General features: G+C 35.7%; 3 protein-coding genes across 6 annotated transcripts; 2 read left to right on the forward strand and 1 right to left on the reverse strand.

Moving 5' to 3' along the window:
- Window positions 1–250: 250 nt before the first annotated feature.
- LOC110823223 (FAD-binding protein) lies at window positions 251–3,933 on the reverse strand. The gene is made up of 8 exons (XM_022053567.2): window positions 3,901–3,933; window positions 3,141–3,250; window positions 2,640–2,707; window positions 2,393–2,533; window positions 2,002–2,043; window positions 1,703–1,836; window positions 936–1,037; window positions 251–600 (listed from the first exon to the last, which is right to left on the reverse strand). Exons 2-8 carry the CDS (start codon window positions 3,221–3,223, stop codon window positions 472–474), a joined length of 699 nt encoding a protein of 232 aa, XP_021909259.1. The 5' UTR covers window positions 3,224–3,250; window positions 3,901–3,933; the 3' UTR covers window positions 251–471.
- Window positions 3,934–4,024: 91 nt separating this feature from the next.
- Window positions 4,025–16,110, forward strand: LOC110823222 (Molecular chaperone Hsp40/DnaJ family protein). Of its 4 annotated transcripts, none has more exons than XM_088211043.1 (11): window positions 4,025–4,516; window positions 4,619–4,687; window positions 4,901–4,990; window positions 5,158–5,282; window positions 10,291–10,486; window positions 12,569–12,744; window positions 14,013–14,142; window positions 14,372–14,532; window positions 15,203–15,285; window positions 15,375–15,489; window positions 15,643–16,110. In XM_088211043.1, the coding sequence occupies exons 1-11, from the start codon at window positions 4,190–4,192 to the stop codon at window positions 15,836–15,838; spliced, it is 1,668 nt and encodes a 555-aa protein (XP_088067169.1). In that variant the 5' UTR covers window positions 4,025–4,189; the 3' UTR covers window positions 15,839–16,110. The 4 variants fall into 4 exon arrangements, with proteins under 4 accessions (XP_088067169.1, XP_021909257.2, XP_088067170.1 ...); XM_022053565.2 differs by having other exon boundaries at window positions 15,714–16,110; XM_088211044.1 differs by having other exon boundaries at window positions 15,653–15,789.
- Window positions 16,111–19,557: 3,447 nt separating this feature from the next.
- Window positions 19,558–22,276, forward strand: RLK902 (receptor-like kinase 902). The gene is made up of 2 exons (XM_022053607.2): window positions 19,558–21,041; window positions 21,538–22,276. Exons 1-2 carry the CDS (start codon window positions 19,700–19,702, stop codon window positions 22,161–22,163), a joined length of 1,968 nt encoding a protein of 655 aa, XP_021909299.2. The 5' UTR covers window positions 19,558–19,699; the 3' UTR covers window positions 22,164–22,276.
- Window positions 22,277–23,789: the final 1,513 nt, after the last annotated feature.

Raw genomic sequence — 23,789 nt, forward strand, 5'->3', positions numbered from 1 at the left:
ACCTATTTATTCACAAAACAAAATTATATTTAATTTAAAGTGTGAAATCATATTTAATCAAATCACGCAAATAAAAAAACTATCTTCAACGGAACCTATGCCAATCATTCGACCTCCAAAATTAGAAGCAAACCCACAAATATTTATTTTGAAAAAATCTCTGAACATGTTGTTTATGGCAGTAATATGATTTTTAAGTTCGGAATACATACAAATTAATCATATATTGATATATTTCAAATGGTTCACTAACCTATACATTTTTGTTAATGACATAGAATATGCATCTTTCTTTATTTATTATTAAATTAGATCCCATAAGTTTGGGAGAGCTTGAAAATATATATAAATAGGACCAAAAAACACAGAAAAGGGGGGAAAAAAGGGAAAAAAAAAAAAAAAAAAACCTATTCTATTGCAACCCAAATGATGAACTGGAAGGAGAATGTGAAAAAAATCCAGCAAAGATGATCAAGGAATATATCTCCAAGCTTGATGCATGATTTCATCCTTGACAAACGGCCGCAACGACCACATCAGGTTGTAGCTCTCTAATTCACCTGATGATGACGTGAGGTTTAAAGCTTTAACAATCCTTTCCTGCACCCATCGTATTTGTTCATTACTATTTAAATCCGGCTAAATACGAGTATTTATCACCATAAAACCAAAAATCAAATGATATAAAGTTGTGTTTGACACTCATTCATCTTGCTTTCTCAATAATGAGAATTCACTTCCCATTTCTGAAGGTGAGAGTTGAATCCTTGCTGTCAATAAATAAATCGGGGATGGTTTTGATAATGCATATCTAGACTAATACAAGATTAACTAAACCTAATAGTTGATGAAGAATTGAATAGAAAATGCATTAGACAGATCGTAATATTGGTTTCAGCACAAGAAATATAATTGCTTTGTATGAAACTTGTTACCTGCATCAGGTAGTCTTGCTTCAACATGCTGTAAATGATCCCCATCAGGATACCAAACTCTGTGATTTCGGATTCTTCAGGGCCATACAGAGTCATTTCATCCTATTAGATACAAGTTTGAGCAGTATAAGGTCGAATCTTGATGACTATTACATCGAACACCAATATCATTGGTCCACATCTTGGATGAACAACATTAAGAAAAGATTGATATTCACCTAATCAGAACTAAACAAACTTACATAAGAGAAAAATATGATCCAGCGAGAAGTTCTTTAAAAATTTCAGACTCCCTGTTCATTGTTCAGACAGGTTGCCTGACATAAGAAGAAAAATGCCAGATCCTTCAGGTATATCACCGTATTTATCAAAGAAATCATTCTATTCTATCTGTTTTGTGTTCTTTCTGGAAAATTTTTGATGTTGCAACGAAATGCATGTATGGATCTTTACAAGAAAATATAGGAATGCTATTAAGTCCTAATTTCCTCAAAAAATGTTATATTAGTTGCTCTGAGGGTCTGAAAAGAGCAAATGTTACTTCTTCCAGGCTTTTTTACTATTATATGTGTCTATCATATGACTATGAAGCATATATTCTGGCTTTACAGTAGCATGACTTTAAAAAGGATCTGTGGGCTATAGGCCGAGAGCGAATAGACATTCTTCACATTCATAAATATAACATATTTGTAAGTCATGTTTCTAAAAGCATAGGAATAAACAAACAAGTTATATTTGGACATGTGAGGACTAAGAAACCAAACCTTTTCCATAGATACTTGGTTCTCCAATCCATTGTTCATTTCTTTATCCCTTGGAGAAGGGCATTCATTAACAGTTCTCATTGTGGACTCCACATCTTCTAGCAGGCACTCAAGTTCACTGAGCATGATTTTGGCTGGCAATAATATGTTTACAGGTTAAATAGAAAAGAGATAGAAAGACAAGTTGCAGAAAGTTCAAAAGATAGCCACAAAAGTAAATGTATGATCCGAGCTTGAAAATGTACAATAGATGTAGAATTGGGAAAAAGAGAGGTGGGTAAGTTGCAAAGTGGAGTTACCTTTAGTTACATGATCATGAAGTCCATGTAGGCATATATGTACTTCCATGTGTATATTTACAGCAAATATTGGTCGATACCAAAGTAAGACCCAAAGATTTATATGCAACACAGAAGAATAAAGATAAGCACAAGGCTAGATATTGACAAGAATGAAGTGGAAGACAAAGGGTTAAATAAAATTAAACATGCAGAACTCGGTTATTATATAAAAAAAATTAATAAAAATCAAAGAAAATGAGCCAGATGAGTTAGATGCCATAAATCTGAGAAGAGAAGGAACGTTTACAGTTAAAAGATATTAAACATTAAGCAGATTTACCACGCTAGCATGCTCTAGATATTAGTTAACTAAAACAAATTCGGAAGCTCGCGAAATTGTTGCTCTTACACTTGTCCATGCTCTTAACAGCATCATGACTGTTGATACCACCTGCTTCAATATATGATCTGAGCCTTTCTGTTTCATTAACTTTAAGAATCTTCTCAATCAGTTCGGATGTCCTGTTTATAGGAGGACGTCGTAGAAATTCTGCATGAAGAAAATGTAGTTAGAAACAAAGTTACTAAGGAGCACTGCAGGGAGTTCTACTCAACCATATCTAACAAACAAGAAACATCAAGTCCTATTCACCTACCAAGTCCTTCCTGAAAGTTGAGAAGTAATCTGCTTCCAACTCTGCCTAATTCCTCTAGCTTTGTGACCCTATAAGGACAGGAACACCAATAAAAGAACATAAAGGAAGTTCAGTGGTTATTAGAACTTCAGTATTGAACATTCTTGAACATCCTCAAGGGAAAAACATTGGAAAATTTTCGAAGTTGTGAAGACATTATTAATGATGATTTGAAATTAAATGGAGAAAAGAAAAGGAATGAAATTTCATCTTTTTTTTACACTAACAGGGGCAAAACCATGGTAAACATATGGTTCAATCTATACTCTTATATCCTCAAATTAATTTTGATGCTTACAATTGTTTTCCTATATTTTGTTTCTTTCTCCAAAGCATATGCAATCTCCCAAGTATCAATATGGCAACTTGGAAGTACTTTGATCTCATAATCTATTGAAATATCTGAGTGTGTCTGGGAAAGATGAACACAAACTGGTGTTAAGGGGATCATTTCCAGATTACCTCGTCAAAAAATCCTTAAAAATCTTGAAGATCCTCTGCTTCAATTCAGATCTTGATTTGCCTTCTTTATTATCCATTCCCATATAACATGAAAACTTAAAAGGCTTCCACTGAGACAAATGATCAAAACTGAAGTCAATCAAAGGTTACACCAATTAACAACAGCCACTTCACTACAATCAAAGGTTCTTAGGTGCCAAGAACTAGTCATATACAAATGAACTGGAATTTTATAAAGCAAGTTATGGTAAGATCAAAATAAGATTGGAATCTCAAGACGCCATAATAAACAATTAGTCACTTACTGACTTTAATATATTACGCAATCTAAACAATATATCAAATAAATCATGCTCCGGAAAATTAAGGCATAAAGCCCGCATGTAATAGAAAACCAAAAAAGAAAGAAAAACTCATGCATAGCAGCTAACAGGGTTCCTAGAGTTTCCCGCTTCGGCAATTTATCAAACACCTTATATACTATGTTATAACACGCTCTTGTGAAGCTTACTCGAGGCTGTTTGGAATTAAGCGAGAAAGGTGTTTTTTTTTTTCTTAAAAAAAGTGAAACCCTCGAAGGTAAATCAAGTGGATAAGTGGAAGTGAAACAAATTCAGTGATTACTTCAATAGTTGGTACATACCAAATCCGGTAGATATTAAATCAAACAAATTGATAACAAAGACCCAGCAAAGTAGTGAGTTAAAAAAAATTCACCACTGTGATTCAATTCTCACGAAAATCATGCCAAAGACGGTACCTTTTCTCTTGGGTTTCTAATAGGTTGCAAAGAACAGTGACTCTGGAAGTTGCAGAAGACTCTTTGATCTTCAACAATATATAACCCGCGCCCCCGTAAAAACGCACCGTTTTCATAGTCTTCACTATATATTTATAATGACGTATTATCCCCATATAAAAACCACACGCCTTTCGTCTCCGACGCCTTGACAATAAAGTATAAAACCCCTCAAAGCTTAAACCCCTTCGTTAATACAAGTAGGCAATCTCCTTCCTCATCTCATCTCTGATAACCCATAACTCTGCATATGCAAAATATGCCCATAACCCACAGTTTACTGTGTGCAAATGTAAACCCAGTACCTAAGCTTCCCAACTTTACTAAATCTGCTTTCAGTCCCAGTTCATTTCTCACTGTTAGAAGCAGGGGCCTGGTTTTAAGTTTCAAAGATCCAAATTTTCTGCGCGTGAAAAATAATGGGATTATGAACCCTAATTCTTGGTTTTCCGGGGGCAGGAAATACCGGCGTGGCGTAATCAGGGCCGTCGGAACTGATTACTACTCGACCTTGAATGTTAGCAGAAATGCAACTTTGCAGGAGATTAAGAGCTCTTACAGAAAGCTTGCTCGCAAGGTATTTCCGCTACTGAATTCATGTTGTTTAAAGTTTGTTATTGCAGGAATACATGCGATTGAATTATGAGAGAATAAATTTGTGTGTTAATTGATTTAACAGTATCATCCGGACATGAACAGGAATCCTGGAGCAGAGGAGAAGTTCAAAGAGATTAGTGCTGCTTATGAGGTAATCGTTCTCTCATCATGTTTAGAATTATATAACGTGCGTGCTTAACATTTTTGTTCATTTGTTTTTATTTCTTGATAATTTTTGGTGTCAACTTTTCTTTTTTGGTTCTTTATATTTATTGTTAGCGTACAGATTATTCTTTCATCTGTATTCTTTTGTTGTTCTTTTTTTGTTTTTGTATGTTCATGTGGTGATGGAGCATTCGTGTAGGTTCTATCAGATGATGAGAAAAGATCATTATATGATCGCTTTGGTGAGTCAGGTTTACAAGGAGATGGATCAGGACTTGGTTCACAGGGGGTAAGATCCTAGTCAATCATAGTGCTTTCTGCAGCAAACAGATTTGGTTAAACTTCTCTGCTCAGTTTTTTTTTCTTGGGTTAATTTTTTACTTTTGATTTCAACCATGATAGATGCATGGTTTTGGTTCTTCTTTTATGGAATAATCATTTTTCCCCAATCCTTAGGTTGATCCGTTTGAAGTATATAATGCCTTCTTTGGCGGTTCAGATGGGCTCTTCAGAGGAATGGGTGAACCTGGAGGCATTAATTTTGATTTCCTAAATAATGGAAACCAGGGTCTTGACATTAGGTAACTATGGACTTGCATTTCCATTAGTTATTGACTTCTCCAAACCATAAGTTTGTTTGTCATCTATGTTAAGGACATCTATCTTCTGCTGACTAGCATTTTTTTTATGCTTATCGTATAAGAGCTTATAGTTATCATGTATATTTTATCTCCTAACTTGTAGTTATCCTTATCATGTATTGTATATATATATACAAATCATAATGAGAAAGCAAGCAATGATATTTTCTTCCTCCAAACATGTGTAAACATAACATAGTATGAGAGCTACAAGGGAAAAACTCAATATCAACTTCGAATGATAAGCAACTCTCCATCACTACCACCACTACCTCACCCATCAACTCCACCACCACTCATCATTCGTTTGCCATCAAATTAAATACCAGAAATTACCTGGCATGGAAGGCTCAGTTCATCCCTATTCTCAACTACCAAAATCTCATGGGTCTTATTGATGGTAGTGAACTAGCCCCACTCGAAACAGTAATCAATGGTGATCCATCCATTACTACTGCTAACCCTACGTATTCCGTTTGGTTTAAGAGAGATCAGATGCTTCTTTCCTGGCTCCTATCCCCTCTTCTTTTTCTGTTTGGAGTGCATTAGAAAATACATTTGGTTCCGTATCTCAAAATAGACAACTCCAACTGCATATAGAGCTTCAAGACTTGAAGTGTAATGACCTATCTATCTCCCAGTTTCTCTACAAGGTCAAGACCCTAGCTGATGAACTTGCTTCTGCCGGTCGTCAACTGTTCGCTGCGGAGTTCAATGCGATTATCTATCGCAATATTGGCCAAGAATTTCATGGAATCATTACTGCACTCAATATGAAGCCTGAACCTATACCGTTTCATGAGTTCCATGATCATTTTCTTGCCCATGAAATTCTGATAAAGAGCATTCAAGACTCACCTATCGTTAATGTTGTTCAGAAAGCTCCCTCTTTCATTGTTGATACCAAACAGTCTCAGCCATCCTCCAATTACAACAAGTTCTCTCAATCCAAACGCAAATAACTGTGTCAGATATGTAGTTATAGAAACCATACGGTTGATCGTTGTTGCAAAAGGTACACTCCACGGCAAACTGCTCCAACACAAGCGAATCTCACCTATGTTAATCCAAGAATGGGGATGACTGCTCCCCATTACAATCCAGCTTTCTACCAAGGTGCTCAATACTTACCATGGAATCCGAATACAGTAGTTTCCCGCCATATAACTCTGGATCTTACCTCTCTCAGCATTGCCAATGACTATACTGATGGTGATCGACTAAGGGTTGGCAATGGCCAAGGTATGCACATTACTCATTTTGGCAAAACAACTTATAATTCTTTTCCTCATAAATTTCAATTAAATAATGTCCTACATGTACGAAAAATTACACAATCTTTGCTCTCTGTTCAAAAATTTATAACTGATAACTATTGTTTCTTTGAGTTTTGGCCCTCACACTTTCTTGTTAAGGATCAAGTGACCAGGAGAATTCTCTTACGAGGGCCCAGTGAAGATGGAATCTATGTACTGCATCAACCAAAGAAGCAAGCAAATGTTAGCACCATTTCAAGCTTTGATGATTGGCACACGTGGTTTAGACATCCTCATCACTGTGTGGTTTCTTCTATTATCAAGTCTCATAATCTGTCAAGTTCGAGCTTATCTTTTTCCATTCCTTGTCAATCGTATCCTTTAGGAAAATTTTTTAGATTAAGTTTAGACTCTGTTGATCATAAAAGTCTAGTGCCATTTGAGTTAGTTCACTTAGATGTTTGGAGTTCTGCACCAGCTTTGTCAAGTTAAGGTCATCGTTATTTTGTCATATTTATTAATGATTTCACCCAATATACATGGGTGTATTTCCTTAAGAATAAAAGTGAATTATTTTCCAAATTTCTTCAGTTTAATGCTTATGTTGAACGCCAATTTCGCACTAAGTTTAAATCATTTCAATCTGGCTTTGATGGTGAATATCAAAAAGTTAACCAATTTTGTAAATCACATGGTATTACTCATTGTTTAGCTTGCTCCCATACACATGAACAAAACGACTTGTTTGAAAGGAAAATTTGTCATATTGTTGACATGGGTCTCACTCTTCTTGGTCACTCAAATGTACCTCTTCATTTTTGGCAATTTCTCTTTGATTCCGCGGTCTCTTTGATTAACACATTACCCACACCTGTTTTAAAGAATTTTTGTCCCTCTAGGAAGCTATTTGGTATTGATCATTCTTATCATACTTCAAAATTTTCGGTTGTCTCGTATTCCCTCTGCTTCATCCATACAACCGTCACAAGTTCTCTTATAGGTCCAGTCTTTGTGTTTACTTAGGTAACTCTCCATCTCATTTAGGTTTTAGATATTTTGATCATTCTTCAGATAGGTTTTATATTTGCAGACATGTTAAATTTCAAGAAAAAATTTTTCCTTTTAAATCCTCTTCAGTCGTGTTCTCATCAACTTCTACAGGTGCAACAATTGCTCCTTCTCCTTGGTTAACAGTTGATACACACTTGGGCTCTTCAGGGTCTCTTAACTCTTCAACATCACCTCTGTTGTCCCCTTCTAAGACTCCTAGTTCAACCATACCTTATCAACCTGAATCCACTTCCGCATCCAACTCTTCAACCTCATCCTCATCTACTTCTCTGCCAATCGTACCTCTAACTGTTGATCTTACTCAATTTGATGTCAGCACCAATCCCTCTCCTTCCCCCAAACATAGTCATCGTATGACCTTACTCCAATCTACTATGAGCCGTAAACATGTAGCCTATCTTGCTAAACATTCACCCAAACCAAATTATTTTCAGGTTGAGCCTACCACATACAAACAAGCCTCACTCTGTAAAGAATGGAATAATGTTATGCAGACTGAGTTTGATGCACTCCAAGCTACCAAAACCTGGACGTTGGTTCCTCGCCCAAGTCACACGCATGTCATCGGCAATAAATGGGTTTTTCACATTGAAAGAAAATTATATAGGAGCGTTGATCGCTACAAAGCTAGGGTTGTCGTGAAAGGGTTCTCACAACAACCCAGTATTGATTACAAGATTACAAGGAAACTTTTTGCCCTGTTATCAAAGCCTCCACCATTCGAGTCCTTCTGTCTATTGCTTCCGGTTTCAATTGGGACATTCAACAGCTAGACGTTTTGAACGCTTTTCTTCACGGCGCCTTGAAGGATGAGATTTACATGGAGCAACCGTCGGGTTTTATATCTGCTGCTAACCCATCTTTTGTTTGCAGGTTGTAAAAATCCTTATATGGTCTAAAGCAAGCTCCACGAGCTTGGTTCACCCGCCTGTGCTAATTCTTGATTTCTCTTGGCTTTCATGTTTCAAAGGTTGACAGTTCACTATTTATCTATCATCATGGCACTGACAAATGTTCCTTTTGCGTATGTTGATGACTTAATTCTCACATGGAATAATTCAGCTCTCATTAGCAACATTATTATGTCCTTCAAGGCTGAATTTCCAGTTCGAGAGCTTGACAAGCTTCACTATTTCTTGGGCATTGAAGTCAATTATGAGAAAGATGGCTTGTTACTCACTCAAACAAAGTATATTCATGACTTGCTTTCCCGGACAGGACTCGAAGATGCTAGGTCGTACCCAACGCCAATGGTTGGCTCTCCTATCTTGTCTAAGTCCATGGGTGACCCCCTCTCGGATGGAACTATGTATCGCCATGTTGTTGGTGCATTACAATATGCAACCATCACCAGACTAGATATCAGTTATTCAGTCAATAGATTATGTCAGTTCATGCATGCCCCAATCGAGGCTCATTGGAAGGTAGTTAAACGTGTTTTACGTTATCTAAAACACACAGCCTCTCTTGGTATTCTGCTATCTCATGATACAACATTTGACTTTTAGTGACAGTGATTGGGTCGAGTGTCTGGATGACTGAAGGTCAACATGTGGCTATACCATTTATCTTGGCAAGAATCTCGTCTCCTAAGTTGCAAAGAAACAGCCCACCATTGCTCGTTCCTCTACTGAGAGCAAATACAAGGCTATAGCTAAAACTACTTCTGAGCTACTATGGTTACAGGGGCTGATGTGAGAAATTGGTTTTCTTTCATCCAACAAAGCTACTTTATGGTGCGATAACATTGGTGTCATTTATATGTTTGCTAATCTGGTTCTTCATGCTCGCACCAAACATGTTGAACTCAACTATCACTTTGTTCGAGAGCAAGTAGAAAATGGTAATATTCATGTCTGTTTTCTAACCACCAAATATCAACTTGCTAACATTTTCACCAAGCCCCTCTTTCGTGATTGTTTCCTGTTCATCCGAGATAAGCTTCGTCTACAATCTTCGAAGCATGGGCTTGCCGGGGGGTGTTAAAGACATCTATCTTCTGCTAACTACCATTTTTTTATGCTTATCGTATAACAGCTTATAGTTATCATGTATATGTTATCTCCTAACTTGTAGTTATCCATATCATGTATTGTATTATATATTATACAAATCATAATGAGAAAGCAAGCACTGATATTGTCTTCCTCCAAACCTGCGTCAACATAACAATCTATGTTGCCTAAGCCAATCTATAATGAGTACCATGGTTGTGAAGAAGTTATTATGTCTCAACCTTCAAACTCTTCCCTTCCACTTAAAACAAAATAGGAAATGTCTTGAGAATGAGGAACTGACCACTAGGTAACTATGGACTTGTATTTCCATTAGTTATTGACTTCTCCAAACCATAAGTTTGTTTGTCATCTATGTTGCCTGAGCCAATCTATAACGAGTACCATGGTTGCGAAGAAGTTATTATGTCTCAACCTTCAAACTCTTCCCTTCCACTTAAAACAAAATAGGAAGTGTCTTGAGAATGAGGAACTGACCATAGGTCTATAATCATAATCTTATATTAAATGGTTTTCTCAGTTCAGTAATTTCCAATAGCTTTCTAGAATTGAGCTTTGCCTTCCTTTTGATTTATGTTTTTTCTTGGTTTCAATCTTATGTTGTAGGTATGAGCTCTTTATGAACTTTGAAGAATCAATCTTTGGAGGACAGCAAGAAATTGAAGTTCCGTGTTTTGATTCATGTGATTATTGTGGTGGAACTGGTGCTAAATCTAGTAGTTGCATAAAATCATGTAGTGATTGTGGGGGTAGAGGAGGTGTCATGAAAACTCAAAGAACACCCTTCGGAATGTTGTCACAGGTAATTTGACCAAAAACGATATGGATAATGTTACATGACAATTGGACGTTAAATTTGTTCTTTTCTCAGAATGTTTGATGCTTCTAGATTGCAACATGTTGAAATGTGCTATGTTAATATACTCCAGATTTTGAAGGTGTATAATTTAGTTTGTTTTTTATTCTTTGTGTTAAACTTATGATAGTGAAATTACTGATAGTTACCAGCTGAGTTCAGACACTATTTCTGAAGACCGAAGGGGACATGTGCAACAGCGTATTTGCATTATAGTTGCCAACCTGGGCATCATTGTGGCATACCCATGTACCATGATGCTTTCTTACAAGAATTTCATTTGATGATGATGCACTAGCTTTCTAATTTAAATGTTCTTTGTTAAAAAAGAGGATATGCATTAAAAGGCACCAAGGGATATCGGCCTTATAGAAAATAAACAAAACTATTCAGAAGAACACAAAATATCAACAAAGTCTCAGAAGTCCTTCCAAATAAGATGGAGCAACCTCTATAGAAAAAAACTCAAGGTCTAGAACCATTGATCTCTAATACTAAGAAAAGGAGTGTCTTCATAAACTCCGTTGTTCCTTTCCTTCAAAACCATGTACGTGAGGAGATGAGTTTATTCTTTCCTCTATTGATAATAGTGCCATCTCAGACCTATAATCCTTTTGCCACCAAACCGCCAACCTCTCAGGACATATTGATGAGACTAAGAACAGAACTTCATAAAATCTTCTAGGCTCAGGGCAACAGAGTAGTACATTATTAGGGGATTTGTTCTCTCGAAGGCACAATGCTCGGCCATTATTTATGATTCTACAACACTTTCTTATATTGTCAAATGTGAGGATTCTATCCCAGGCAGCCTCCCAAGCTAAGAAAGTAATGCGAGGAGATGATTCTTACTCCATTGTTTGTAGTCAACTTGAGTGGCTTGTCTAACGCATCTGGTTGATTTATGTGCAAATAACACAAACAAAAAGGCATCTAGGTCAGCAATCTGCCATTCAGTCAGGTAGAGGGACGAGGAAATATTCCAAGAGGGAGCTCTCCAATTTAAATGTTAAATGGTTTGATTTTTAACTTCTTGATTTGAGAAGACATCTGCTGTAATTAACTGTCTTAAGCAGTTCAACTTTCCTGATAATCATCAGTAAATCAATTTTCAAAAGAGCGCCATCCACCTATATAGAAGAAACCAATGCAGAAAAAATGAAAAAGAAAGGTTTCATCTTGGTCTTGTTTTCAGGTAATTTTGTTGGATGATGGTAAATTTTACATTAGGGTCTGAGAGTAAACACGGGGTTTATGTTGGTTGTTTCATTGGACTATATTGTGATATGTGAGTAAAAAAACCAGAATCTATCAGTTTGTGATTTTAGTATATCATCAAAACCTTTTTTAGTTTTATAAGGATTGAGCAATACAGGTTTCGTCACCTCTTTGAGAACAGAGCACTATTTACTTGTATGAGTGCTTATCAGTAGGAAGTATGATACCGAGTAAATACATTCTACCTTGTATGTCCCTGCAGTTTGATGTGCATATTCCATTTTATGGATCAAATCAACTCTAGAAATTCCGAACATTTCTCCTGCAGGTCATTGATGTTGTGAAATAACTTATGCAATACAGACAGATTAAAGTAAAAAGTCAAGAGAGAAGGAAGAAAACACAGAGTTTAACAAGGTTCGGCAGTCTGCCTATATACACGGAGCCACATGTGGAATTTTCATTGTTTGGAAACTTTTTTTGGTACAAGATTTGGGTTTTTCCTTTGGCAAAACCCGAATTTAGAAGGATACACCCATATAACTTAAAGCTGCTGCAGGCTCAAAAATACCATACTTGCGAACCTGCATTAACAAGTAGCAGATCTCAATGATGATACATCTTCACTTGATATTGTATCTTTTTGCATATGATTATTTCTTTGAGTACCTATTTCTTAGCCCAAGTGATGATTTGAAGCATGGCTTGAATGGTTAACACTAAGTTAATTTTTCAATGCCCTTCCAGTTATATAGAACTTATTCCCTATCTTTAACATGTGCTCTATAGATGATACTGTGTAAAATTTAGGTGTCTACATGCTCTCGTTGTGGTGGTAATGGCAAAATAATCACTGATCATTGTCAAAGATGTGGTGGCAATGGTCAAGTGCGACTAAAGCGAAGCATGAAAGTGGTGATCCCACCAGGTGTTAGTGATGGAGCCACAATGCGGATTAAAGGAGAGGGTAATTTTGACAAGAAAAGGTATTTACAGAATGAGGAGCTTCTTTCATTGAGTTTTATCTTCGAAAATGGGCTTTGAATGTCAATGTTTGAGATTTTATCAATGAGTTTGTCTTATCTATGCACATGAACTCAATTATGAGATTAACATGAGATAGGAAATTATCAATGAGCTTGTGCTATCTGTGTGTATGACCTCAGTTATGAGATTAATATGAGATAGGAAATCAGATAAGAAGCAAATATAACAATAATCACAATGCAAAATCATCTACCAATGCATGATATATTCATTCGGTAAAAGCATTCTAGTAAATCCCATTCTAGAGACTCTTAAAGGAGTTTTATTTATTTTACAAAATGATAAAGTCCAAGTTAAAGCCCATTTTGCTAGTTATAAGCAAGATGTTTGGTTAGTATGTGGTGCTATTTATCCTCTAATGCTAATTTTGAAGAGACTATAACATCTGCATTCAAGAAATTCGTAGATATGCATGATGTACATTTGGCATTCAACATCTCTTTCCCCCATTTTCTTTTACGGTGTTTCAATTTGTGTGCTTTATCATCTTGTTGATGCAATTATTTCAAAGAAAAAATCATCTTGTTGATGCAAACCCCAAATCTATTATAAAGCATATATTCTTCTTTTCTATCCGAATAGCTGAAAAAGAAGTTTGGGTTTCTTTTCCCCTTCTGAAGGTTTTATTTTAAATTATCAAGGACCACATTTTTTTATTTATATATTTTGTATTTGGGATGTTTCTTGATAGCAAGGAAAACCTATACATTGTAAGGTAGGACTAAAAAGGGCTTATTGCACCACTTTTCTTCTCTCTTCTGCTTTTTTTTGGGCAGGGGCCTGGCTGGGGACCTTCTTATAGTTCTCCACTTAGACCTCCATTAGTTCTCCACTTTTCTTCTTATAGTTCTCCATTTGGCATTCAACATCTCTTTTCCCCATTTTCTTTTATGGTGTTTCAATTTGTGCTTTATCATCTTGTTGATGCAATTATTTCAAAGAAAAAATCATCTTGTTGATGCAAACACCAAATCTATTATAAAGCATATATTCTTCTTTTCTATCCAAATAGCTGAAAAAGAAGTTTGGGTGTCTTTTCCCCTTCTGAAGGTTTTATTTTAAGTTATCAAGGACCACATTTTTTTATTTATATATTTTGTATTTGGGATGTTTCTTGATAGCAAGGAAAACCTATACATTGTAAGGTAGGACTAAAAAGGGCTTATTGCACCACTTTTCTTCTCTCTTCTGCTTTTTTTTTTGGCAGGGGCCTGGCTGGAGACCTTCTTATAGTTCTCCATATAGATGAAAAGAAAGGAATTCAGAGGGATGGCCTCAATTTGTACTCAAAGGTCAATGTCAATTATACTGAAGCAATATTAGGGACAGTAGTGAAGGTAATGTTGCAATGTTTTATGACAATCTTCATAGTAAATGTTTCACAGCCATCAAATCTGATTTTTTTCCTGCTTTATAATGTTCTTCCTTGCCAGAATTGTTACATTTTGCATGCATTCAGTTACTTACTTTTGAACATCCAAAGAAAAGAAAATCAACCTCTCTGTGTTTCTTTTCATTTCCCTTAAAGTTGCAGTCATTTGACAAAGAAATTTAAGATAACTACAGGTAGAAACTGTAGAAGGCATGAAAGATCTTCAAATTCCTTCAGGAATCCAACCTGGAGATACCATAAAATTGTCTCGCATGGGAGTTCCGGACATAAATAGACCTTCTGTTCGAGGTGATCATCATTTTATTGTGAATGTTCTGATCCCAAAAGATATCAGGTTTGCTCTTATTACTTTTCTAAAACTTAAGAGTGTTTTATTTGCAATCATATTTAATACTGTTAATCTGGTCTTTAGCTAATGGCTGGAATCGTTTAGTCCATTAGTAAAATAAAAATTTAGACAGACATGATTAATAGGGTGGTAATAAATGACATGCATCAAGAATTGGAGGGTATCTCATGGATGTTGGACATTTGAACCAGCCAAATTGGAGAGAGAAAATTATGTAGTCAACGTCAATTAGTGGTTTTTGAAGGATTAAGTGAAATGAAAATGTTGACAAGTTGAATATGGGACCCTTTCATTACCTTTTTATTTACAACTTCTAATTCTTTAAAATTCTGTTTGGATCAATTTTCATTCATTTACTAGCTTATCCTTCATTTGATTACTTCATTATCTTGGAATTTAGAACTGGATCATAACTTTATGTTTGAATTATCCCTACTCGCACCTCAAATTCTTTTGGGGCAGATTCCTGACTCGTATTTTCATTCAAGATCAATCTAGTAATCAAGTGAAGGAATAGGGTAGGAATTCTATGAAACTAAATGAGCCATAATGGTTATCTAGAAAGCATTTTCTGTAAATTGATCATCATATTTGTTTTTCGTTCTGTCTTTTCTGAACTTTTTTGGCTGGGCACTTACTGTGATTGTAATGACAGTGATACAGAACGAGCACTTGTGGAGGAATTGGCTTCACTTAAAGCGTCTAGGAAAGCTCCTTCTGTTTCTTCTAACAACAGTGGTAACGGTTTGTTCTTTTAGAAACAATGAGGCTAGAATGATTGTAGTTGAATGTGTCTTACTATAATCTGTGTGATTATTCCATTACAGTGCCACTTAATAGAGACATCAATAATGATAGAATTAGAGACCAAAAAGACCATGCTTCCACCCGAGGGCTCAAACGGGTTTCATCTTTGTGGAAGAAGATGGGAGACTTCTTGAGGTATGCATAAGACACTCATATATCAATACAGTTTCTTCTTCCTTTCAGTTAGGTTCAAAATCAATATTTTGACTTCTAATTTTTATAATGCCTATGTACATGGATGGCACTCGCTTATGCCTTGTTTATAACGGATCTTTTTTCCTCTTGGAGAACAAGAAAGTCACTGAATTATCAGAGTCCTGGATCTTGTATAATCCATTGCAACTCTTCCTACTTTGTAGGGAGAAGAAATCCCAAGAAGGATTTGCATCAGTTAGTATGGATACCTCAGCATCATCATTATGGAGATGTAGCAGCAAGCCAAATTCCTCATTCGTCATTTCAATTTCTACAGTTTTCGTTATAACTTGTATTCTTACCTTGATACAGAAGATTGATAACCTCGCATCATTAAAACAAAGAAACCGAACTCCTCGTTCGCTTAGAACAGTGAAAAAACATTAGAAAAGGAATTTTGTGGGATTAGATGAATGATTAGCAAACATATTTTACAGGGTTTACTCAATTCATTTCCAATGTACCTCTGCTTGTATCAGTCACAATGGAACTCAGATGTTCCTATCTGTTTGTCTTTACAGTTTTCCCCATACTAAGAAAACATTTATCTGTTGGTTTTTACCGCATGTTTTTTTAGCATTGTAATGATGTAAGGTTTAAAGTGTATATATATATATATATATATATATATCTCCTTCTACTGAATCAGCCATAAGCCATTTACAGCAAAATCCCACAAGTCAATTCTGTATCCCTAACATAATTTGGACTTTGTGAAGCCATTAAACTTTATTGCCTCTTTTTCTTTTCCAGTTATTCAGTAGTGGTGTGTCATTATTATAGAAACAGCACGCGATATAATATAGCAGCCCATGCATGTTTGTAAATATACACATTGTTTTTATTTTTCTTTAATATATATATATATATATACATATTTAGATGTATACATAATACCCTCTTCTCCCACCATAAATAATTAATTAGAACCTTCGTGGGAAGATTGGTTTTTGAGTTGTTACAGTCTGATGCATGAATTATATACTGAAAATCATATATATATATATATATATATAGAATTAGGATCCAATCACCCAAGAATCCAGATCGAATATTAGTTTCATTAATTTATCAATTATTATTCTGTATATAAAAACTAAGTAGCTTTCAAAGAATACAGAACGATTTACGTGTAATATATATAGGAATCACGATTATATTCTTCACGTATATACAAAATGATTGTTCAGAGCGTAGTCTGAACTCGGTGAGTTAAGTGGTAGAAATCTTCCGAGTCACCTTTAATATAATGGAAAATTATTATACACTGATTTTCTTACTTGAAATATAACCAGCACGCCAAACACCGTATGCAACTGCAACTGCAACTGCAATTGCAATTGCTTACACGTAATATTAACAGAGATTGTATATAATTATAAGATAGCTTTACCATCATTTAAAACATACATCATCAGAACTGTTAACAGGTATGATCTCATTCAATTTTTGAATTACCCAATAAGGAATTTTAGGCGCATATGCATATACTTAGCATAATAAAACTGTAAATATAACACACATATATATATATATATATATATGTATCAACAGCCGACAATGGAAAAGCAACAACTCTTTAACTTTCCAACCAAACACCTTATTCTGTCAATTAGCAGAATTTACCCTTTCTTCTCTAATTACGAAATTAAGCTTGTATTAATTATTGATTAATTGTTAAAAAAACTTGGAAGAATAAATTGATATGTAAGCTGGTGCAACCAACACAAAATCTTGTAGTAATAATAATAATTAGGACTCCCCACCATATTTCTGTGACCTGTAAATCCATGCACAGGGGGACCACCACCCTCACATGCAAACCATTTCAAATATATTTAAAACTCATTTTTCAAATTAAATATTTATAAGTAACAAAATTAAACCCATTTATTACGTAATTACTATAATAATACCATTTTAATTAAAATTAATTTACTTTAATTAATTAAAATTTAGATAAACCCCCTTAAAATTACTCTTACCAATCGGTGAATTTTTTTTTTAAAAAAAGAAAAACCCCCAAAATCTTCCTCTTAAATTTCTCCAAGAAAACGGATGGACGACGAAGCGTCTCAATCAAAAATCTTTACACTCTGTGGGCTCTATATATATATATATACACACAGCTGAAGGTAGAGAGTACTGTTGCCACGTGGAAATCTTAAATAACTAGACGGTATGAATATATCCAAAATATATCTATACCTGCACATGTGAGTGAGAGCGATGAACCCACGAGTGGGTCCCACGCGCCGTCTACCCAACGAACAGAAAAAAAAAAAAACAATTTTAAATGGTACGTTAAATTATCCCCCTCCTAACTGCCGTATACACAGTCGGTGGGTGCACGCAATTTTCATACTACCCCCTTCCCCGCCTCATTACCTTTTTTATTGTCTAATAATTCATTTTACATCGGTTATAAAATAAGCAAATTACTTATTAAAATTAATTTTGAAGTAAAAGATAATTGACGTCATTATTATATGTATTTTATTAATTATTTATTCATATTAATATTATAATTTTTAAAATTCTATTGAAATATAAAATATGTTGTCTTTTTTTTTTAATATAAAAATAATTGATATTTTCACTCCAAACGTACTTACTAATGCACTGAGTTTTAAATTTTATTTGATGGACCGTTCGGGTTCATGTTATATGTATATATATGTGTGTGTGTGCGCGTGTGTATATATATATATATATATATCTACAAGTGATATAAATCTATATCACATTTTTCATTCAATAGAACACCAAGGACAATAAGCACGGCGATCGGTCAATTTGTCAAGAAAAAGACATAAAGTTCATACACAATTATTTTCTATGTTATGTATATAAACGAGCCACAAACCAAATATTATAATCCAAATTTTTTACATGATATTTTGGGAGGTCATTACGAATATCATACCCATAAACCATACCATAAAAATTATATCATCACACTGCATATATGTATATATGTGTATGTATATAAAATTAAAGTTTATAATAATTAATTGTAATCTGACAAGTAACATATAATTACCCAATCAAATTGTTTTGTACTGCCAACCGAGGACGACCAAAATCAAAATAGGAAACTATATTTAATGCCATTTACCAAATTGTCTGCCGTGTTTAATGTCGAAACTTGTTGGTTTAATTAATTAAGGTATTATTGAGCTTTAATTTTTATTCAGAAAAGATTAGGAAATTAAAATTTACAAATATATGTAAAATTAAAACTAATTTATACAAACATATATTAAATATATATAATATAGTTTTGATGAGAACGTTGTGTTATTTTCCTGCAACGTCCTGACAAATACTGTACTTATCCTCCACCTAATCCAACCAACCTATTATTATATTTACTCTTAATTACCCTCCTACCGAAATATTAAGGTAATTAAGTATAGGTTATGGAATAATAATGTAATTAGTTACTAATTAAGTAAATTTCATAGTGGAGGAGAGAAGGAAAAAAAAAGGAGAACATCATGGTGAGTCTAATTGATTTGTTTCCTGATATTACTACACCTTTTGGGATTAATAATTAAGCTCCAGAGATTTAATATTCAATTAGTATAAATTAATTTACATAATTTTATTTATAAATTGATTTAAATTTTTCTAATTTTACAAAAATAAAGAGGGGGGGAGAAAACAGAGTTGCAGCAGCTTTTTTGACAGGTAAAAAGAGGAATAAATAAATAAATAAATAAATAAAAGAAAAAGTAAGAGACAAAATAATAATTTAAGTCCAAAAAAGAAAAATAAAACAAAAGGCAAAAAAGAAAGCAGTTGACTATCCAGTGTGATTTACTGTATACAGCTAGGGTTCCTTTACTATATTCACTCTCTTCTTTCTCTAATACCCCCCCCACCACTGTCTCTCCTTCGCCATCTCTCTCTCTCTCTCTCTCTCTCTCTCTCTCTCTTTTCAATCTTCTGTTTCTCCATTTTCCTGCACGGAAATAGAAACAAACAGAGAAAATGCAGTTTCATTACCCTCTCTATTCTCTTTCTCCACCCATGCCGACCCATTAAACCCCCAAAGCACCCTCCACATTCTGCTCATCTCTTTCTGAGAAAAAAAAAACAAAACAAAACAAGAACTGAATAGAAGAAATCGGTGCAAATTACAGAAATGCAGACCCAGTTGGTGGTTTTTCTTGCTTTTCTTGCTGTACTAGCTCTTCCGTACTCCGAACCGGATCTCTCCGCCGACAGAGCAGCACTTCTCTCGCTTCGTTCCTCGGTGGGTGGCCGAACTCTCCTCTGGAATGTGTCGCGTCCCACTCCTTGCTCTTGGCCCGGCGTCCTTTGTGAGCAAAATCGCGTCACGGTGCTTCGCTTGCCCGGAGTTTCGCTTTCCGGCCGAATCCCAGACGGCATTTTGGGTAATTTGACTCAGCTTCGTACTCTTAGTCTCAGGTTGAACTCCCTCAGTGGTCCGCTGCCGTCAGATCTCGGACGCTGCATCAATCTGCGAAACCTGTACCTGCAGGGAAACCGGTTCTCTGGGGAGATTCCGAGTTTCCTATTTGGCCTCCATGACATGGTTCGGCTAAATCTTGCTGGTAACAATTTCTCGGGTGAGATCTCAGATGGGTTTAACAATTTGACGAGGTTGAAGACTCTGTATCTCGAGAACAATCGGCTTTCTGGGTCACTCCCTGATCTGGATTTGTCATTGGACCAGTTTAATGTGTCGAACAACTTGCTGAATGGCTCAATACCGAGTAAGTTGCAGCATTTCGACTCTAATTCGTTTCAAGGCAATTCTCTTTGCGGTAAACCTCTTGATGTTTGTGCTGGAGACGGGACTGTTGCTAGCTCACCCACCTCTCTGGGTCCGGAGAACAATGGGGATAACCATAAAAAGAAGAAGAGATTGTCCGGCGGTGCGATTGCGGGGATCGTGATTGGATCTGTGGTGGGTTTCGTTTTGATTGTTATGATTTTGATGGTTCTATGCAGGAAGAAGGGGAACGAGAAGTCAAGGTCTATTGACATTGCATCAATTAAGCAGCAGGAGGCAGAAATTCCTGGCGATAAACCAGTTGGGGAAGTGGAGAATGGAGGGTACGGAAATGGGTATTCCGTGGCTGCTGCTGCGGCAGCTGCAATGGTGGGGAATGGAAAAGGAGGAGAAGCGAACGGTACAGGAGCTAAGAAGCTTGTGTTCTTTGGAAACGCCACCAGAGTGTTTGATTTGGAGGATTTGCTGAGGGCTTCTGCCGAGGTTTTGGGGAAGGGAACGTTTGGAACTGCGTATAAGGCGGTGTTGGACGCCACCACCGTGGTGGCTGTGAAGAGGTTGAGAGATGTGACAATTACCGAGATGGAATTCAGAGAGAAGATCGAGGCTGTGGGAGCTATGGATCATAAGAATTTGGTGCCTCTCAGGGCCTACTACTATAGCAGGGACGAGAAGCTGCTTGTTTATGATTACATGCCCATGGGAAGCTTGTCTGCTCTTCTGCATGGTAAGCATTTCTCATTATTTGTTCAATTCGCTTTTTGCTTCTGTCTTTGCTTTTAGCTTCTCTAAGGATGAATCTTAGGAATTCTTTGAATGATGGTTATGGTTGTACTCTGCGTTATCTGTGGAAGTGGAAGAGGATTAGTTGCAAAATTTCTTCTTTTCATGTTCATCTTGAAATATCTTGATGAATTGGGTTTATGCCCTGGTTATTTCTGGTATATTTTTTGTGCTTGGATCCCAGTACGAGACTGTAGAAGATCTTGGAAAATCTAGTTCTCATGACATTTTTATCTGTGTTCTTGCTGCCATCTGATCATCTTCTGTTGTCAAACTGTATACATATGGTTTGGAATATGAGGTATTTCACTTTTAGTTCATATAATTTTTTGACACAGACAAATCATAATGAGCTTGCAAAAGAGTAGAGGAAGAAGCATCTTGTTTGATTAATTTCCCATTTCCCGCAGTTACTTATCTCTCTCAATTTTCTGCCTCAGGAAACAAAGGAGCTGGTAGGACTCCATTAAACTGGCAAATGAGATCCGGCATTGCACTTGGAGCTGCTCGAGGCATTGAATACTTGCACTCTCAAGGTCCAAATGTCTCACATGGAAACATCAAATCATCCAACATCCTTCTCACTAAATCATATGATGCTCGACTATCCGATTTTGGGTTAGCCCACCTTGTTGGTTCATCCTCCACGCCAAACCGGGTTGCTGGTTACCGAGCACCCGAGGTGACAGACCCTCGGAGAGTATCCCAGAAGGCTGATGTCTATAGCTTTGGTGTGTTGCTCCTTGAGTTGCTGACAGGGAAGGCTCCAACCCATGCCCTCCTTAATGAGGAAGGAGTCGACCTCCCCAGATGGGTACAGTCTATAGTGAGAGAAGAATGGACCTCTGAGGTATTTGATCTCGAGCTTCTCAGGTACCAAAACGTGGAAGATGAGATGGTCCAACTCTTGCAGCTTTCTATAGATTGTGCAGCTCAGTACCCCGACAATCGGCCTACAATTTCCGAAGTTACAAGGCGCATAGAAGAGCTATGTCATTCAAGCATCCAAGAAGATCAAGAATCGCAGCCTGATCAGGTCAATGTTGCAGATAATGCATCTTCTTGAGGAAACTGGTCAGTCTGGCCATAACATTGCTGAATGAGTTGTAGAAACATGTCCTCTTTTTTTCTTTTTGGGTCTTTATCCTTTAACTGTCATGTCAAAATCTTGTGTTTTTAGTTGAATGTTGGATCTGGGCGTCATCTTATTTTCTTTAGGAGCCAACTGTTTCTTTCATTTTCTCTCATTTCCAATTGTACTAGATTTTCTTTCTTACTTTTTCCCTCCCCTCCCTTCAATTCATACACTGGGTGTTGGGTATATGTTCCATTTGTTATGGTTGGATAGATGATGGTGGTTGTAATTATTACTTGTGCTTTTTATTAGCTTTTGCTTTCTTTTGCTTTTTGATGCAACTTTTGAACTGTTTCAGGGTTCTGAAATTTTCTAAATTGCTTTGAATGGTTGGTTGTGATGTCTCTTCAGATAAACATGGTCTCCGAGGCATCTTTCTTCATTAATATCTTGCAACTTGAAGATGTTTAGATTAGACAGTCTACACTTGCAATAATACATTGGTAAAGATGTCTGCTCTTTACCAAAAACCCTAGTTGATTATGCTTCTTCATCTTTACCCAGAAAAAAAGAATAAAATAAAATAACGATTTGCCTCATTTTCTTTTCATGTTGCAGAGTTTGAATCAATGTTATTTTATAATTGAAATCCAATCGAAGTAATTTTTATCTGAAGATGCAAATATAACTAAACAGTAAGCATGATAGAATGATTTCATCAGCCATACAAAAATAGAAGGAATTCAAATTTTGAGAAAAAGAAGAAGAAATTCAGTTGGTGGATGCACCAGGTACTTGTATGGACATGACCATGAAAGCTTTAACAAGTGGACCCAAGAGCTAATTTAGCTAAATACAAGCTGCAAAAGTAGTGAAATATTTTGGTGGTCCAGTGTGATTAATTTTTGTTGGCATCTAAATTCCATACCCATTAAGATTACTTTTTGTCAGAGGAGAAAATAGAAAAGGCAAAATGATATATTCCTACTCTAATTATAATAATAATAATAATAATAGCAATTATAATTATTATTATTATTTTAAGAAGATGAGGGATGTTTGTTTCTTGGGTTGGTAATGTCCTATTCTCTGTCACTCTCAAACACTATTCCAGACTAGGATACCTTCAAAAATTTTCCATTTCACAACAATACAAATTATTAGACTCATGCACATACATGGTGGACCTAATCAAATGTTGGAATCACTTGTAGTGTATCTCAAACGAGGCAAACTTATCTTTAAAACTTTAGATTATGTTAAAAAAATTTCTCTTTTGAACATTTGAGTTATATATTGTTTAATAAATTTGACACAAAAATACAAATTACATGACTTACTTTAATGAAACCATGTCGACCATTTTGGTAAAATATCTTAGGAGTTGTTTGGGAGGACTTTTTGCTTACCCCGTGCACAAGTAATTTCTTTTTCTTCCGTAGAGGTAAAAATGAAGAAGTCAATCAATTTCGTAACGTTTGTTATTGTCTGCGTTTTAAGGAATCTCTCTTCGTCAAATTTGTTGAACTCATTTTTTACCATTTACGGCTTTGTCAATAAACATAACAAATTATCCTATTCTATCAATTTAATTTCTAAGTTAGTCTAATTTTAGTA

The sequence above is a fragment of the Carica papaya genome, chromosome 9 (genome assembly GCF_054855325.1).
Source record: "Carica papaya isolate Zhongbai chromosome 9, ASM5485532v1, whole genome shotgun sequence".
Taxonomy (NCBI): domain Eukaryota; kingdom Viridiplantae; phylum Streptophyta; class Magnoliopsida; order Brassicales; family Caricaceae; genus Carica; species Carica papaya.

Coding starts and splice junctions, on each gene's coding strand:
- LOC110823223 (XM_022053567.2), bottom strand. CDS start 3,223: ATGGGAATGGATAATAAAGAAGGCAAATCAAGATCTGAATTGAAGCAG. Junction 2,708..3,140: donor TTTAAGGATTTTTTGACGAG/GTAATCTGGAAA, acceptor CTGTCCTTATAG/GGTCACAAAGCTAGAGGAAT. Junction 2,044..2,392: donor TGTTAAGAGCATGGACAAGT/GTAAGAGCAACA, acceptor TACACATGGAAG/TACATATATGCCTACATGGA.
- LOC110823222 (XM_022053565.2), top strand. CDS start 4,190: ATGCAAAATATGCCCATAACCCACAGTTTACTGTGTGCAAATGTAAAC. Junction 14,143..14,371: donor TATTAGGGACAGTAGTGAAG/GTAATGTTGCAA, acceptor AGATAACTACAG/GTAGAAACTGTAGAAGGCAT. Junction 14,533..15,202: donor CTGATCCCAAAAGATATCAG/GTTTGCTCTTAT, acceptor TTGTAATGACAG/TGATACAGAACGAGCACTTG.
- RLK902 (XM_022053607.2), top strand. CDS start 19,700: ATGCAGACCCAGTTGGTGGTTTTTCTTGCTTTTCTTGCTGTACTAGCT. Junction 21,042..21,537: donor CTTGTCTGCTCTTCTGCATG/GTAAGCATTTCT, acceptor TTTCTGCCTCAG/GAAACAAAGGAGCTGGTAGG.